Genomic DNA, 17,922 nt, shown 5'->3' on the forward strand with positions numbered 1-17,922 from the left:
TTTAGGGGTTAGCCTAACTTGAGAATATGCTTAGGTGTAGGTGCTAGGTCATTAACTGAAGATGAGCAATTATACATTAGGTTATATAAACTTGGTAAGTAAAGTGATTTGAATAGGGCTTAAGTTGGAATATGCAGACTACAACGAACATGTGCATTCCCCGAGCATCCCTGACATTCGTTTATGTGCATCCATGATATTTATCTTGCTCATTCATGCAATAGGTGTGCCAGAGGGAGTGACGTTGCTGGAGTTTGAGGGAGCCAACCAGGAGGAGGAGCCCGAGGTGCAGGAAGCCGACGAAGCAGCCACCGCGGAGGAGTTGCCCGAGTGCCCTGACCACCAGCCTTCCTCATTCCTGAAAGGCAAGCCCCGGAACATATTAAGCCTCCCATGTTTTTACAAATACATTGAGTATCTTTTATTCGTTGATGATGCATTAAGTATAGGAATTGGTTGGAACCAATTGCTGCATTATATGTCCCTCCTTGTCCAGATATCGCACTGGAATCCTAATTAAGTTCAGGTACGGGTTAAATGCTTAGCCATGCTTAGTGCGGTAGAAGTCATGTGATTTCCTGTCACCTGCGAGCTTTAGGATGAGGTGGATCATGGTTGGCTATATTTGCTATCATGGAAAAGAACCATGTGAATAATGAATTAAGACCGGGCGGGGTCTTGTGTAGGTTTGAACATAGTGACTCCGTCTGAGTCGTTTAAGGACCGATACGTTGTACGTCCTCATGTCATGTTGAACGCAGCCTAACACTTAGCTGGCCGGATAAGTCGTTCCGACCGTGAAGCCTAGTAGCTCGACTTAGGCCGGGACGCGAGCAGTGGCGTGCATTCTGGAGGTAGTAAGGATGTGCGGAGAGCCATTGGCATAAGTCCAAGGCGGGTTAGAGTCCCGAACAACCTTGGCAGAGTGGTTCTCTGAGAATGTTGATCTGTTCGGACTTGTGACTCCTGAATCATACCAAAGGTGACTTGTTTGCGACCCTGACGGGGGAAGCAGGGTTTGTGTTTAGGAATACCCCTCCAGCTGGAAAGGAATCGATTCGAATCGCCGTCTCTCCCGGATAGTGAGAACTTGACTGAGCAGCGGCAACGTAGATTCAATTAATTTAACAATATGGTTAAATGGATGATGATGATAAGGTTGCCACAATGAATACCTAATATGGCTATTAATGTTTGCACCCTAATAAAATGATTGCTTAGTACAGGTGCTAATATAGATGACAGGTTAATGGCTAAAAGTCACTGCTAGTCAGGTTAAGAGTTGAGCATATTACTTATGTTTTTCCACAAAAAGAAAGTGTCAGCCAGATCCACTAAATTAAGCTATGCATAATCCTTGGTGTCATTTGTTTTGGTTTTCGACGGGTAAGTCTAGCTGAGTACATTCTCATACTCAGGGTTTATTCTCTCTTATTGTAGATGACCTTCTATATCAGGGATTCTGTAAGTATTGTCTCCACCCGGTGGGTGATGACGACTAGATCATGGGCATGATCTCTGTTCTCTTATCTAAATGCTTTTGCGGGATTGTGATTAGCAAACTAGTATGTGTATTTGAACTCGGGTGTGTAAGTTAAACTATTTGCTTCCGCATGTTTTACAAGACTTGTTTTGTAATAACGATGACTCTGTGATGATGTAATATATTTGCGAACGGCTGTGAAATGTTGTACCGTACGATATGTTATATTGAATTACTGTGATCTTGGTTGTATGCAAGTTGGTTTGATTTCAGTTGACTACTGGGTTTATATGGGCTCAAGTTTGAGAATTTGATTGTTTCGGCGATTGTTTTTGTACTTGTGCTCTTATAAATTGGTCGGTTCCGTGACACGCGATGTCGAGATGGAGGTCATCCAATGTAGATGAGATGGCACGGTGCACCTATGCTGAGGAGGGGTCACCGCTGCTGGAGGAGAAAAGGCGCTGGAGGGCGATGAGCGTTGTCGATTTTGCCATCGTTGGTCGCGGCCTTCCTTCAGCGGGAGGCGCTTTCTGCCCCGACGCCGTTGTCAGGGTTGCGGTTGATGATGATGGCGTAGTCCCCAGGCATCCCGGCGGAGGCGCCGTTGTTGGGGTTGTGGCCGATGACGATGGCGTAGTCCCTAGGCGCCCCGGGGTCATGACACCATAGTCGCCGGCGTGGTGCTCATTGTTCCAAATGATGGTGCTTCCAAAGATCCGGCGAAGCGGTGGGACGTCGTCGATGGAGGGCATGGCATGGCGGCCGTAGTAGTACTCGTAGTAAAGCTAAGCAGAGAATGTAATTGAATAAGTTTGGGGGAGCCCCTGAGTGAATAGTCCTTTGGATTTTAGGAGTACGCTAGTCCTTTGGGTGATGAAATCACTTTGTAAGTGGTGAATTTGTGCAATAATGAACAAATTTTCATCTTTTCTTACGGCAAACAACTTTTTGGCTTCCTCTTCTTGTAGAAGAGGTTTCAGTGCCCTCCGACCCTTCCTGTGGCCCAAGTTGTAAGAAACTAGGAGTGCAGGTGAATTAATTATGATCATGCTGGTGAGCAAAGAGGTTGTAGCCGCTGGGGCGTGGGTCTCCCGCAGTCCTACCAGTTGTACTCAGAATTTGTTCCGGAAATCTTAGTCCTTAGGACTTGTTTACGAGAAGAACGAAAAACTTAGATAAAATTTTCAAAGATAATACAGGAAGTGTTTGCAAGATAAACGTATTTGCACTTGTATCAGCCCCCGAGTGAGGTCCGGCCCCTCACAATTTGCAAGGGTCAGATGTCACTAAAGATCGGGGTTTTGTAAAGACAAAAACTGATAAGAAGAAACATGCGTTCATTTAAGGGTAAAAACAATGTAGTTGCTCAATGTTCCAGGCATTGGTGAAGACCTCGTCGTTGATGGTTTTCAACTTGTAGGCGCCTGGGCGGAGTACTTCCACGACGACATACGGCCCCTCCCAGGGTGAGGAGAGCTTGTGGCAGTCCTTGTTGCTCTGGACGAGGCAGAGGACAAGGTCCCCGACGTTGAAGGCTCAGTCATCTGGAGCGCCTGGGCCGAGAGGTGAGTATGTTGAGCGTAGTACTGACACCCTTCGCAGGTGCGTACAATTTGCTCGGCATCGGCTACTGCGGTGGGCCAGTAGAAGCCCTGTCGGAATGTGTTCCCAACCAAGGTCCTTGGCGCGGCATGGTGACCGCAGACCCCACCATGGATATCGCTTAGCAGAAGTTTTCCCTGTTCGCTAGGGATACAGAGCTGTAGGATCCCGGTGTGGCTTCGTTTGTAGAGTTCACCTTCTACAAGAACAAAGGACTTGGCACGACGTGCGAGCCATCGGGCTTCCGTCTTGTCTGCCGGTAGTGTGTCGTGGAGAAGGTAGTCAAGGTAGAGCGTTCTCTAGTCGTTGGGAGGGTCGGACTCTGCAGCTGGGTCCTCTTCAAGCTCCATGACCTTGGGGTTAGGCGGAGCAGTCGGCGGGTCGGCCCCCGGGGCTGGATCAGGCGGGCCATAGTTGGCTCGTTCTGTTCCCTCATAGCGCATCGAGGGCTTGTGTTGATCGCTGGCGAAGACACCCATCGGCACTGGCCCTCGGGCGGATGCTGCTTTCACGAGCGCGTCGGTTGCCTCATTGAGGTGCCTTGGGATGTGATTGAGTTTGAGGCCGTCAAATCTATCCTCCAGCCATCGGACTTCTTGGCAGTATGCCTCCATCTTGGCGTCGTGGCAGCTCGACTCCTTCATGACCTGGTTGACAACCAGCTGGGAGTCGCCCCTGATGTCGAGGCGTCAGATGCCCAGCTCGATGGCGATTCATAGGCTGTTGATGAGCGCTTCGTATTCGGCGATATTGTTTGATGAGGGGAAATGGAGCCGAACCATGTACCTCATGTGGATCCCAAGGGGAGATACGAAGACTAGTCCCACACCAGCGCCCTTTTTCATCAATGATCCGTCGAAGTACATCGTCCAGTACTCTTGATCGACGACTGCTGGTGGCATCTGGATCTTGGTCCACTCCACAATGAAGTTAGCCAGCACCTAGGATTTGATCGCTGTTTGGGGGGCATAAGTAATGCCCTGATCCATTAGCTTGAGTGCCCACTTTACGGTTCTTCCTGTGGCATCCTAGCTATGAATGACCTCACTGAGGGGGAACGACGTCACGACTGTCACAGGGTGTGACTCGAAATAGTGGCGTAGCTTCCTCTTGGTGATGAGGACGGTGTAGAGGAGTTTCTAGATTTGGGAGTAGCGGGTTTTGGAGTCGGATAATACCTCACTAATGAAATATATAGGGCGCTGCACCTTGAAGGCATGCCCCTCTTCTTCCTACTCGACTACCAAGGCGGTGCTAACCACTTGCATGGTGGCCACTATGTATAGGATGAGGGATTCTCCATTGCTTAGAGGGACCAGAACTGGGGGTTTAGTTAGAAATTGCTTAACCATGTCAAGCGCCTCCTAGGCCTTGGCTGTCCACTCAAAGCGGTTAGACTTCTTTAGGAGTCGATAAAGGGGGAGTCCTCGTTCGCCGAGGCATGAAATGAATCGACTGAGGGTGGCAAGGCACCCTATGATCCACTGAACCCCCTTTATGTTTTGGATTGGGCCCATCCTTGTGATGGCTGAGATCTTCTCTAGGTTGGCTTTGATGCCGTGCTCGGAGACAATGAAGTCGAGCAGCATGCCCCTTGAAACCTCGAAAACATATTTTTCGGGATTGAGTTTGATGTCGTTTGCCCGAAGTTTCGCAAAGGTTCGTTCGAGGTCAGCGACAAGGTGGTCAGCCATTTGGATTTAACTATGATGTTGTCGACATAGACCTCAACGGTCCACCCCATGAGGTCCCCGAAGTAATTGAGCATACAGCGCTGGTAAGTTGCCCCAGCGTTCTTCAGACCGAACAGCATTGAAATGTAGCAGTATGATTCGAAGGGGGTGATAAAAGACGTCGCAAGCTGGTCGGACTCTTTCATCGTGATCTAGTGGTAGCCAGAGTATGCATCAAGGAAGCAGAGGGTTTCGCACCCTGAGTTGGAATCAACTATTTGGTCTATGCGTGGCAAAGGAAACAGGTCCTTTGGGCACGCCTTGTTGAGGCCCGTGTAGTCGACACATATCCTCCATTTCCCGCTCTTCTTTCGCACAAGAACGGGATTTGCTAGCCACTCTAGGTGGTATACTTCCCTAATGAACCTAGCAACCAATAGTTTTGCTATCTCTTCACCGATGACCCTACGCTTTTCCTCGTCGAAGCGGCGCATGAATTGCTTCACCGGCTTGGAGCCTGGGTGGATTTTCAAGGTATGCTCAATGACCTCCCTCGGAATGCCTGACATATCGGAGGGTTTCCATGCAAAGATGTCTTTGTTATCGCGGAGGAAGTCGATGAGCGCGCTTTCCTATTCAGAGGAGAGCGCGGTACCAATGCGTACCTTTTTAGCCTCGAAGCTGCTAGGGTCCACAAGGACCTCCTTGTAGCCCTCTGCCGATTCGAATGACCTGGTTGATTTCTTGGCGTCGGGTGTTTTTTCGGTAACCTCCTCCCTGAGGGTGGCGAGTTCCTTAGAGGCGACGACTGCGGATGTGTGATCGCAGCATTCGACTTCACACTCGTAAGCGCGCTGGAAGGAGGTGCCGACGGTGATGGCCCCGCGGGGGCCCGACATCTTCAGCTTAAGGTATGTATAGTTGGGGACGGCCATGAACTTTGCGTAACACGGTCGTCCCAGGATGGTGTGGAAAGTTCCTAGGAACACCACTACGTCGAAGGTGAGGGTCTCAGTCCTATAATTGGACTGATCCCCAAAAGTGACAAGCAGATAGATCTGCCCTAGTGGTACGGCCTGCCTACCAGGCATGATTCCATGGAAAGGTGCTCGGGTGGGGCGGAGGTTCGTTCGGTCGACGCCCATCTCATCGAGCGTCTTGGCATACATGATGTTGAGGCCGCTGCCTCCGTCCATCAGTACTTTCGTGAGCCGCTTTGGGCCGACGATCGGGTCAACGACAAGCGGGTACCTTCCCGGGTGTGGGACGACATCTGGATGGTCGGTCCGGTCAAAGGTTATGGTGGATTCTGACCACCGGAGGAAGGCAAGCGTAGCTGGTCCAGCCGTATAGACCTCGCGGCGTGCGACCTTCTAGTGGCATTTGGAGTCGTAGGCCGCTGATCCTCCGAAGATCATGAGGGCGCCATTCGGGGTCGGGAAGGCGTCGTCCTTCTCCTCTGCGTCATCTGTGGTGGGGGCAGGTTCCTTCCCCTGCTCCCCTTTGTTGAGGCCCCCGGACAAGTATTTGCGCATGAGGCCACAATCCTTGTATAGATGCTTGGCCGAGAAAGCGTGGTTTGGGCATGGCCCCTCGAGCATTTTTTCAAAGTGGTTCGGAGTGCCCTCCGTGGGCTTCTGGCCACCCTTACGGTCAGTAGCGGCCATGAGCAAGTTGTCATGCCGTTGCTTCTTGTTTTTTCTTTTGGCGGGACGGTTGGAGGCACCCTTGCCGGCGTCCTCGTCCCGCCTCGCCTTGCCGTCAGAGCGGTCGAAGATGGCTCCGACCGCCTCCTCTCCTGAGGCATGGCTGGTGGCGATGTCTAGGAGTTCCTTGGTGGTCCACAGGCCTCTGCGCCCCAGCTTGTGGACCAGGGATTCGCAGGTTGTCCCGGATAGGAAGGCTCCTATCATGTCGGCGTCGGCGACGTTAGGGAGCTCATTGCACTACCGGAAGAAGCACCGGATATACTCGCAGAGGGTTTCATTGGCCTTCTGGCGGCAATTCTTGAGGTCCCATGGGTTTCCAGGGCATTTGTATGTGCCCTGGAAGTTCCCCACAAAGATCTCTATGAGATCCGTCCAACTTTGAATGGTGTTGGACGGTAGGTGCTCCAACCACGCTCGTGCCGAATCGGCCAAGAATAGCGGGAGATTGCGAATAATGAAATCGTCATCACTCGCACTACCGGCTTGACATGCAAGCCGATAGTCTTCGAGCCAAAGCCCGGGGTTTGTTTCTCTAGAATATTTAGGGATATTGGTGGGCGGTCGGTACCTTGGTGGGAAAGCAGCATTGAGGATGTGTCGGCCGAAGGCCTGAGGGCCTGGCAGGCCAGGGCTCGGGCTCCGGTCCTCGCCACTATCATAGCGTCCGCCACGTCGAGGATGATAGACGCGGTGGGCTCCTTCCCTTCCGTCACTGTGGGTGCGCTTGCGGGCGTCGATGGTGCTACGCACATCGTGGTTGTGGCTGAGACGTTGATGTACCGGGATAGCGGAGTGCTACCTGCTGCCTAGCGGTGTTTGCTAAACAAATGCGTCCTTGGCGGGGCGTACCAAGGGCGTGCGCTGGCTGGCGTCGGGCTCGCGTCACTGAGATAACGAGCTTTTCGCCTGCTGCGCCGCCGTGCGCTCGAGCAACATGAGAATCTCTCGGTGGGCACGGCGATCCTCGGACGTCGCGGCCTCTGGAAGGCCATGCAGCAAGGCTGTCGCTGCGGTGATGTTTTGGCTCACCCGAGCGAAGTGAGGCAGGGTCCCATCATCGGTGAGGATCCTTTGGTGTATGGTGCGGGCTGTGGCACGGGCGCGCCCACCGCTTTCGCGGCGTTCGATCTCGTGATTGATGTCCGCATACTCTCAGACAAGCCCTTGCCCGGCCTCATCGATCTCTAGCTTGTGGGCCCTTAGCTGCTCCATCCTTAAACAAGATGGGGACACTGTCTCCTCCCTGGACCTACCGCTAGGGTTGCTTGTCGGGGTGGCCTCTTCCCCGGAGACGCTTTGGACATGCCCCTCGAGGGTTTGCATCATGAAGCATTCCTGGGAAGGGTGATGGCTCCCCCTGCTGGAGTCAGAGCTGGAGGACGACTCTGGTTCCTCCATGAGGAGCCTGTGGAGTGTCTCCGGATCGTGTTCAATTGCCCCCATGAACTCACTGTCCATAGGCGGCTGAACCATGCATAGTGCCAGATGGTGGCCAACGGTTGCCGCAGTGTTGTGGAGGCCGAACAGAAATGCTGTCGGGGCGCTCCGTATGGGGCCTTCCAGAGATAGGGTGATGCAGCGTGGGGCCTCCCTAGATAACTGGGGTCCAAGGGAGTCACCTGGCTGGCCCTCAAGCCTCTGGTGGCTGAGGCTGATGGAAGGGAGAGACTGCACGGCCGTGTGGGCCAGCGCCACCTCTCCTCCTAGTGTGACGATGAAATCTAGGTCACCGAAACGCACGTGTGTGCCTGGGACCCAGCTGATTGCGTGGGTGGCCATCCGAGGCCTAATTTGGAACACGCAAAGTCCCCTACCTGGCGCGCCAACTGTCGGTGTTTCGAATAAGCATCGGCAAGTAAATTTATAGTTATGCGCGTTAGGCCTGGATGGTGCGCTAATGGACACAAGATTTATACTGGTTCGGGCTAAATGTCCCTACGTCCAGTTTGTTGTTGCTTATGTTATTAGCACCGAAAATGGTTCGTAGTAGGGGGCACAAAAGGTCGAGAGAGGGACTGGTCCCAAGTCTCTGATGGAAGGGTCAAAAGGATGTCAAGAGCCTGATAGCAGCTTGACTGTGTGTGATGTGTCTTGTGTTGTCAAGAGTCGGTCTTTTTTGTTGGAGGAAGCGCATCCCCTATGAAGGGGATGGCTTTACAAGTGAGAGGGCTAGGGTGCATACGCTACCTAGCCTTGTTGTTCACGTCTACCCGGTCTTGTTGTCCATTCCGATGGGTGCGAAAGGATGATAAGCGCCTACAATACTATCGATGCCACTGTAGAATGTCAGGATGGCTACAGAGTACTGCCCTGCATAGGGTATGGACTCTGGTACAGTGGTTTTGACTTATGAGCCTCACCCAGCCTTGCTCTGCACGCCTTCTGGTTCCCTCCGAATGGGGTGCTCCTAGTCAGATGGCTCCAGTCGGCCCTCAGTGCACCAGTCAGAGAAAAGCGGTGAGCAGGCTTCCCGCGAGCCCTGGTCGCGGGGTCAGAGTCACGGGGTCCGAGCAGGAAGCAGTGCTGTGGGCAAAGCCTTTTGATCGAAGGGGGCGTCCGGAGGCTGAAGCGAATACTCCGATCTGGTGGACCTGAGGGGCCATGAAGTGGGTGCCGCTCCCTTGGGACTATATCGTGCTGATAGCATGTCCGTCATTTGTGGAGGACGCGAGTCTTTTTCTAGACCATAGTGGTTGTCGTATGTCTATGTCGGGTTCCATGCCCGAGGGCTGAAGGCGGCGCCCACAACTCTATAGGGCGAAGAGCACGCACCCACAACACTATTCATGCTCTGCTACGCCTAGAAGGGTCTAAAGCACTCATCTCGTCGTTCCCTGGCAGTACTTTTCCTGTCGGGGCGCATGGTATGGACTCTGGTTCAGTGGTTTTGACTTATGAACCATGCCTTGCCTTTCTCCGCACGTCTTCTGGTTCTCTCCGAACGGGGAGCCCCCGGTCGGATGGCTCCAGTCGGCCCTTAGTGCGCCGGTCGAAGAAGAGTGGTGAGCAGGCTTCTCGCGAGCCTTGGTCGCGGGGTTGGAGTCGCGGGGTCAGAGCAGGAAGCAGTGCTATGGGCGTCCCTTGGGCGAGACCGAGCCCATCCCTCGGGGGTCGGGCGAGGCAGAGTCAATCCCTAAGCTCTCGGGCGAGGCGGAGCTGGCCCTTATCCCTTGGGCGAGACTGAGCCTGGCCCTCGGGGGTCGGGCGAGGTAGAGTCTATCCCTAAGCCCTCGGGCGAGGCAGAGCTGGCCCAAAGGCGTCGGGCGAGGCAGAACCAAACTCCCGTCATTCGGGCAAGAGACGTAGCGGCGCCCTTGTCCGTCCAGAAGTTTTTAACGTTCGATGGTTATTGGTTTCACCTCCTGGGGTACCCCAATGTTAGGTCCCCGACACATTCCACTTCTCGTAGTTTGCCTCATCACCAATAAGGTTGGCGGGGTCCTTAGGTTTTGGGAAGCCTTGGGTGGCGGCTCTATACACTCCAACATCTATGGCCTCTAGGTACGCCTCCATGTGAATTTTCTAATAAGAAAAATTATTTTTCTCAAAGACAGGAGGGGGTCCATCCCTGTGGGACATCTTGCTCTAGGCGGTTAAGCCTAATTTAGGAGCACGAGGCTCTGATACCAATTAAAAGGATCAAGATACCAAAGAGTGGGGGTGAATTGAGCTAATTCTAAATTTCTTATAATAATTAAGCCCTACACTTAGCCCATTTCACCCCCTTGTGCCTAGAAGTGTTTCTATTGTTCTATCGCACAAAAGTTTTGCACCCTAGGTTTTAATTCTACTCTAGCATGACAATTCTAAGAATATAAAGACATGAATTGAATTGTTCAAATATAAATGCTCGAAGTAAAGAGAGGAAGAGGAATACGGTGATGTTTTTCCGAGGTATCGGAGAGTCGCCACTCCCCACTAGTCCTCGTTGGAGCACCCCGCACAAGGGTGTAGCTCCCCCTTGATCTGTGCAAGGATCAAGTGCTCTCTACGGGCTGATTCTTCGACACTCCATCGCGGTGAATCACCCACAACCGCCCACAAGACAACTTGGGCCGTCCACAAGCTCTGCCAGATGATCACCAAGCTTCCAGTCACCACCGAGCCATCTATGTGATGGCGACCATCAAGAGCAACAAGCATGAACTCTCACTTGACCCAACCAAACCTAATGAGAAGAGTGGATACACACTTGCTACTCTCTATGCACTAATGATGTCCTTAATCTTGGATTAGCAAACGGCTATAGTACGTCAGGCTCTCAGACTTGACCGTTAGTGTGACCAGATGTAGGGCCGAGTCCGGTCCTTCATGGCTGAACGCATCTGGTCCTCAAATTTCCTCTCTGGATGCTTACTAATATTGACCGGACTCCGCAAGCCGAGCGTCCGGTCCTTACCTATCCGGCGTTCGATCCTGCATAGAGTCAAGGCCTCGCTGCTATAGTGCGATCGCCTGTGCGTCTAGTGCAAATCACTGTTCATCATCTAGTCTCAGCCTATCTTTTGATGCCGACTAGATGAATTGACCGAACTCGCACTACTGCGTCCGATCTTTACCAAACCAGCGTCCGGTCAGTATATCAGCACTCCATTCACTTCCAAATCAACATCTTCGTGAATGAGTTTGTCTCCAATCGATCTTAGAGCAAACCTTGAGCTACCTAGTGGTAAGTTTAACAAGTGTGCACCACACCTAAATCATTAGACTCACCTAGGTCAAGCTACTAGTTCATACCACCCTTAATAGTATAGTCAAAGGAAAAACAACGTCCTAAACTACTCTAAGTGTCTTTCCAACGCCAAACGACACTTAGAACTAGTCTGTCCTTAACCTTGTCATCTATTCTTTGAAAACCAAAATGATTTCCATCGACAGGGGCATGAAAACCATAATTGCCCAATCAATCATCATTACCATGACCTAACTCAAATTGCCTCTACAAAACACACGTTAGTCACAGTAATCTCATGTCGTCATTAATCATCGAAACCCAACTAGGGGCCTAGATGTTTTCAAGTTTTAATAATTTTCATAATCTAATCAAGAATCAGATGAGAGATAGTATAGTAAATGCTAGAAAATTGCATTCTATAGTTGTAGAAGTGTCTACATGCCATTTTCATGCCGTGCTGGCCTAAACATGGCCCAAAATGTGGGCCGGGCCATGTAGCCCGCCGTGCCGAGATCCTGGGCACGGCACAGCCCTCGTTTGCATGTCGTGCTAGCACGTCCCAAAACATTTTGTGCCATGCCGTGCTTTTGGTCGTGCCAAAAGATCGTGTCATGACCCACCCTCAAATGGCATGGCTCAAGTCCCAGCTCTAATCATGTGCAATACTTTTAATCTTTAATAAATTAGCGTACAAGTCATCTACATATGCTATTTGTTTCATTATTGTCGACTAAAGATGCTCGACAGTCCACCAAGGGGTGTACCCACTATGATAGATTTGCCGTAGAGGTGAGCGAGATCAGCAGCGAGATGGTGACAAGACATAAGATTTAGACAGGTTCAGGCCGTCAGCTTGACGTAATACCCTAATCCTGTGTCACGTCGCTTTGTATTGGCTATCTTATATGATTGCGTGTGTTTTGAGGGTGACCCCTACCCGCCTTATATAGTCCGAGGGGTAGGGTTACATGCCAATTAGGTCTACAACTAATCGGGTAACAAATAAGATTTACATGGAGTATTACATTCGGCATATCCTAACAGATTCTATGCGATCTTCAGGATGTCGCCGAGGTGCCTTGCGGTGTGCGCCGAGCAGTGCCGTGTGCCGCAAGCCTCCGTCTTGCGGGCTGGACCGCCCCTTGTGGCGCGGTCCATGTAGTTCGCCATGGGTACCTAGGGTCAGACCCCCCCACAGCTAGTCCCCGAGCGCCTTGTATCCGCTTGGTGACACCGTCTTGAACAAGTCCGAGCTATTTACTGTGAAGCCGAACAGCTTGCCTGACGATCCGAACGATGAAAATGAAAACCGACCAGTTTGACTGGAGGCCTGGGCGGTGAAAATGCTTGCCGACCAGCTTAACCGATGTGCCGACATGTGAGAACGGCTGCCGACCAGTCTGACTGAGCAGTGAATCTCGGACTTAGCCATGTGAGGCCCACCAATAGGATGCGAGGAGCTCAATCAGAAAAATTTGAGAATTCTTGACCGGTGAAGTGTACACACTTAAGTGCTAGCTGCGATTGCGCCGTTGACATGGTCACTAGAGCGGAGCAGAGGCATTGAATGATCATCTTGATGCAATCAAAACACCATGTAGAAGAAACAGTATGTGCACCGCAAGGTGCATTGTACACAATGTAGTCCCTAAGCCTGAGATTAGGTGGAGAATATACCTGGTGTCAGGGTCCTGTAGAAATTCATGTCGCTATTTTCATCAACCTCTGTGAATCGTATCTGGGAATCCTTCCCCATTTCGACCTGTTTCGTCATTTCTTCTGCCTCAAAATCAGGGGGGTCTGGATCTAGGGTCGTAGGCAACGCCTATCTGCAGCTGCAAGATGGGATGGTGAATCAGTACATCATCGTCCCGCTTAACACAAATGTGAAGTACTGGGCCTCCCAATGGTTCTATATCAGGCAGGTGGAGCCGTATGTGCAATGTGATGTTGATCAAGTTCCGGTGAGCAACACCAGGTGGTCGGAGAGGCCCAATTCTAATGGAATGGAGCAAGTGAGGGAGCTCCTAACTTTGATAAATCGTAAGAGGTCAGACAGAGTCATTGTGGCGATGAATTTCACTTTCCGTCGGATCGAGCCCTGTAAAGACAAGGCACATCCTAGGTATGAGTTCCGAGGGGGAACCGGCGGTACCCGTGAGGTGCCCGAGGAGATTGACCGGGATGAAGTCAAGCGACGCATCGTGATGTTGTTCAACCTGGCGGTCCACGTTAGCATCAATGACCAGCAGAGGGCCTTCTGCGTCAGAAGCCTTCCTTCGGCGGTAAGAGTCTGCTTGCAGCGTATACTTGATCTTTAACTTTATGCCATGTATTCATTTGCGCTCTTGAAGATTCACGGGCAGGATCGGGCGGTGTACTTCTTGGCGGTCCCGTTGGAGGACTGGCCGAGGGCTGTAGACGCCCGGCCAAGCAGTCCCCAGCGTCAGTCGAGCTCGAAGACTGGCGAAGAGAGGTCAGAGCGCCGCGGAGCTGCAGATGAGGACGGACATACGACATATATCCGCGAAAAGCTTTGGGGAAAGCGGCCAGTCGAGGATGAGCCATCCTCGAAGAGGAGAAAGGCGGCGAGGTCCTCCCACTGTGAGGAGGGACCTATAAGCATTGGGGTCTCCGCTCAACCCCAGAGGTGGCAGATGGTTCTGCCGGACTCATCTGATAACGATGAGACGGCGACTCTTCCTCCTCCGAGCAATGAGACGCCCACGCCAGCTATGCCGGCTGGAGCAGAGACGCGGGAGAGGCGGCGAGCATGTGAGGCCGCGGCGGCGGTCCCCGAGAGTGCTCGGGCGGTCCCGGTGGCGACAGCAAGGGCGGCGACCGCAGTCCCCGAGACTGCCCGGACGCCTCGGCAGCGGCAACTGGGGCCGCCAGGCAAGTCCCCGAGCCTACGCAGGTGATCCCGGCGGTGGCAACCGAGGCCACCAGCCCAAGGAATGTGGAGACACCAGCCAGCTTGGCTGCTGGGCAAGGTGGCTCAGGACGGCCTGGCGAGAATCCCAGTTGTAAGTGTTTTCTACCCATGCACCATTTCGTTGAATTGAAGTTGCTGTTTGACAAATCTGTTTCCTTGTCTTAGCGCTGAGACAACTGAAGAGCTGCACCCGTCAGTTGATGATGACGAGCAGCATGCGGCGAAGACAGGAACTTCTGACGCCGAGCAGGGACAAGTAGGAGTGGATCCGGTCGTCCCCGGTGTGGTGGAGCCGCCAGCTGCCGGGCCGACCTCGCCCGGTGGTGGGGCGCATGATGAGGGTGACCCTGAGGACGCGTCGGGCGGTGAGGAGGCGCGGGGCACGGCAGGCGTATCTATTCTTCTACAATGTAATAAAAAAATTTATTGGTTTTCTTCTATTAACTTACTAATTTTTTCTGATACAATAAAATAACATACAAGTCAAACTTATATATATATACACAGTATACGAAATACCATATAGTAATGCTATATATAATCAGCCTGTTCGCTGGTTGGTTTCTGGGCTAATAAGCCCGGCTGGTGCTGGTTTGTTGTAAGAGGAAAATATTGTACCATAGCTGATAAGCCCTGACTGAAACCAACAAGCGAACATGCTGAATAGATTTATTTTTAAGAAAATTCCGCGGCAACTCATGGGGTATTCTTCTAGTTTTAGAGATGGGATAATTTTGTCTTTTGTTTAGTTGTGAGCAGAGGCGGAAGAGTCCGTTTCCTATTTTTATTTGGTCTGAATTGCATATCTATTTTTTATTTAGTCTAAAGACATAAAACTAAGGATAAGTGGCTGATTCTGGAGACATAAAACTAAGGATAAGTAAATGATACGTGAGGCTTATTGTCAAAGTATATCTCCATTTTTTTTTCTTTTTCTCCTCATGGAAAGCCGGCACCGTTGCTCAGTTTCTCCACGCAAGTTCGTCCCTAGTCCATGTGTCTCTCTAGGCCATCCGCATGCCTCCTTCCAAGCCATGCTACCCTAACTCACCGGTGGTTATCCTCTTTCTTCCCATAGTCACGCATCTTATCCCCATGGTTGTCGAGACCTCGCAGGACGCATGCTAAGATGTGTCTCGTCATTCCCATGTTGTAGTAGTATCTCTCTTCCTCCGTAAGACATGACACTTATCTTCTTCCTATATGACCTCTATGCTGTGGTGTCTTTCCTTCGCCTACACGAGAGCACTATCACAGGTGGAACAGGCACATCCACATGATTCTGGGGGATGACTTCATCCCGAATCTAGCAGGATATTCCATAGTGGGGTAAATATATCACTGTCCCACAACTAAACACCTGCAGAAAAAAACGAGATATCTCATATCATCCTATTTCTAATCCAAGCCAAACTCTACCTTCTCCTATCTCAATAATTATTCGTCTTTCTCTTTTGCTACAACATTTGTGGCGGGTCACAAGTGATTTCAAGGGAGTACTTTTCACGCTCGCTAATCTGTCGTGGCTCTAGAGGTCGTCTAGATCCTTGAAGATGTGTCCAGCCATGACTCCTTGCTGGTGAATGGGGAAGGTCCTACTGTTTGTTAGGCTGTGTTTAGATTCTAAAAATTTTCCATCTAAAGTGTCACATCGAATCTTGCGGCACATGCATGGAGTACTAAATGTAGACGAAAAATAAAACTAATTACACAGTTAGGTGAGAAATCGCGAGACGAAATTTTCAAACCTAATTAGCCTTTTGGGAACTAAACACGCCCTTAGTTGGTGGTGCCAGAAAACGCGGCGGCAGCGCCAGGCCGGACGGTGGCAGCGGCGGCGCTCAAGGATCCTCGTTGATGATGTGGCGGCACCGAGCTGATAATGAGCATGCGATATGAGGGTCATATTAGATGTCAAGTATTAAAAAATCTAAGAAATAATAAATAACTATAGAAAACAAAGCGTCATCGAGTATACAGTAAAAGCTAACGTTTGGAGTCCTACCTACAGCAAGCTCAACGATTGGAGTCCCGGGCGTGATTGGTTGGTGTACGCGCGTAGCCAGGCTCGCAGCTAGGTGCCAGGCTGCCATGAACCAGTCTATATACCTGCAAGTGCTCCGTGTTCGGTCGCCTGTTGAAATTCATCCTGGGCCCTGTTTAGTTCCACTTCGTTTTGCCAATTTTTTTAAGATTTTCTGTCACATCGAATCTTTAGACGCATGCATGAAGCATTAAATATAAATAAAAAATAAAACTAATTACACAGTTTAGATGAAATCCACGAGACGAATTTTTTAAGCCTAATTAGACTATGATTAGATACTAATTGTCAAATAACAACGAAAATGCTACGGTGCTCATTTTGCAAAAAAATTTGCATCCAAACTGGGCCCTGGATGATCAGATTGCTCAGATCAGCTGCAAAAGTGCACGCGCTAGTGTTGGTTTCGGCTTCCTTGGGTACGCGTCTTGCACGACCGTAGCCAGGCCCGCGGGAAACGGCCGATTCTGGCTATCTCTGGAGCCTGGCTCGCTCGGATCGTTTGCATCACTCGGGCCTGGCCCGTTACCTACTTCAGGCAACCAATCAAGAAGTTTTTGCATCCCGCCGGCCTGGACAAGCCAGAAACAGCCAACCAATCAGCCCACAGTCAATGTGGGCGCGTTTGGTTGCTTGACGAGGAGAGCCGGACTCGTATCACTCACCCAGGCTGACCGTAGCCAGGCATACAACGCTACTTTTTTTTATATGCCTCGACTCTTCAGGTACAACCTGTAGTATCTAAACTCACGTACTAACTCACATCATCATATGCATATAAACTCACACACACTAATACGCAAGCTAGATCTACACCTTAACGAAGAGGCTTGCACGTGACTGAGAGGTATCCGAAGTCTTCCAAACTTCGCACATGACGGGCATACAACGCTACTCTCTTAGTTGATGCTCGCTCACCTTGACCTTTGACCTCATCATCGTAGAAAACACTACAACTGTAGTTAACCATCAGCCAGGCGACGAATCAAACACACACTGAAAGAGGCTTCTTATGTATGAAGGGGGTGTGATATTATATGTTTCAAACCTGACTGTTTTATGTTATGCTACTTTTTTCCTTTTATACTTTCCTCCAGACTAAGCAATCAGAACCTGCTTATTATGCCACACAATCTGCTATTTTTCACTTCTGATTACTTGTGTGGTTCATTGAAAAAAGAAAAGAGTACTTATAGTGGTTGCATGTGCGTGATGACCGAGGTACGCAGGTGCTATGTGAAGTGTTATATGTCAAAAACTTGTGCTGATGGGAATTGTTATTTTTAGCCTGTTCGCTTCTTGGTTTCAGCCAGCCCAAATCAGCCAGCCAACAGTGTTTTTCTCTTACAATAAACCAACACCAGCCAGTCTAAATCAGCCCAGAAACTAACCAGCGAACATGCTGTTTGTTTGAACTGGCCACCTTGACATGTAGTTCTATGATTACGTTGATGGAAAATAAATGCTTTTACCCTTTTTTGAAAAATGGAAATTAGGTATCCATTTAAGAAGGAACAGACTTGTGTGTTTTCAGTTGCTTGTTGGCTTAAGGAGGTCAAGCCACACATAACTTTATTGCTGCCTCTGTACATTATTTCTTAGGATAGGTTGCGGTTGAATTGGTGACATGTGTGCTGTGGTGTGGCGATAGGTTAACTTTACATGCTTGCTATTTCCGCCCGATTTCAACAGCACGTTCGTTTGACTGTGCCATGTTGTAAACGATCCTAAATTTCTAATCAGAATAGTATTCTTCGCGAAGTATCAACCAAACGAACCAGAACATGCTGCAAATCGG

The 17,922-nt window shown here is 50.5% G+C and overlaps 1 protein-coding gene across 1 annotated transcript; it reads right to left on the reverse strand.

Moving 5' to 3' along the window:
• Positions 1 to 5,393: 5,393 nt before the first annotated feature.
• On the reverse strand, positions 5,394 to 5,930 carry LOC136459082 (uncharacterized). The gene has a single exon (XM_066458989.1). The coding sequence runs from the start codon at positions 5,928 to 5,930 to the stop codon at positions 5,394 to 5,396; it is 537 nt and encodes a 178-aa protein (XP_066315086.1).
• Between the last annotated feature and the right edge of the window lie 11,992 nt (positions 5,931 to 17,922).

The sequence above is a fragment of the Miscanthus floridulus genome, chromosome 1 (genome assembly GCF_019320115.1).
Source record: "Miscanthus floridulus cultivar M001 chromosome 1, ASM1932011v1, whole genome shotgun sequence".
NCBI lineage: Eukaryota > Viridiplantae > Streptophyta > Magnoliopsida > Poales > Poaceae > Miscanthus > Miscanthus floridulus.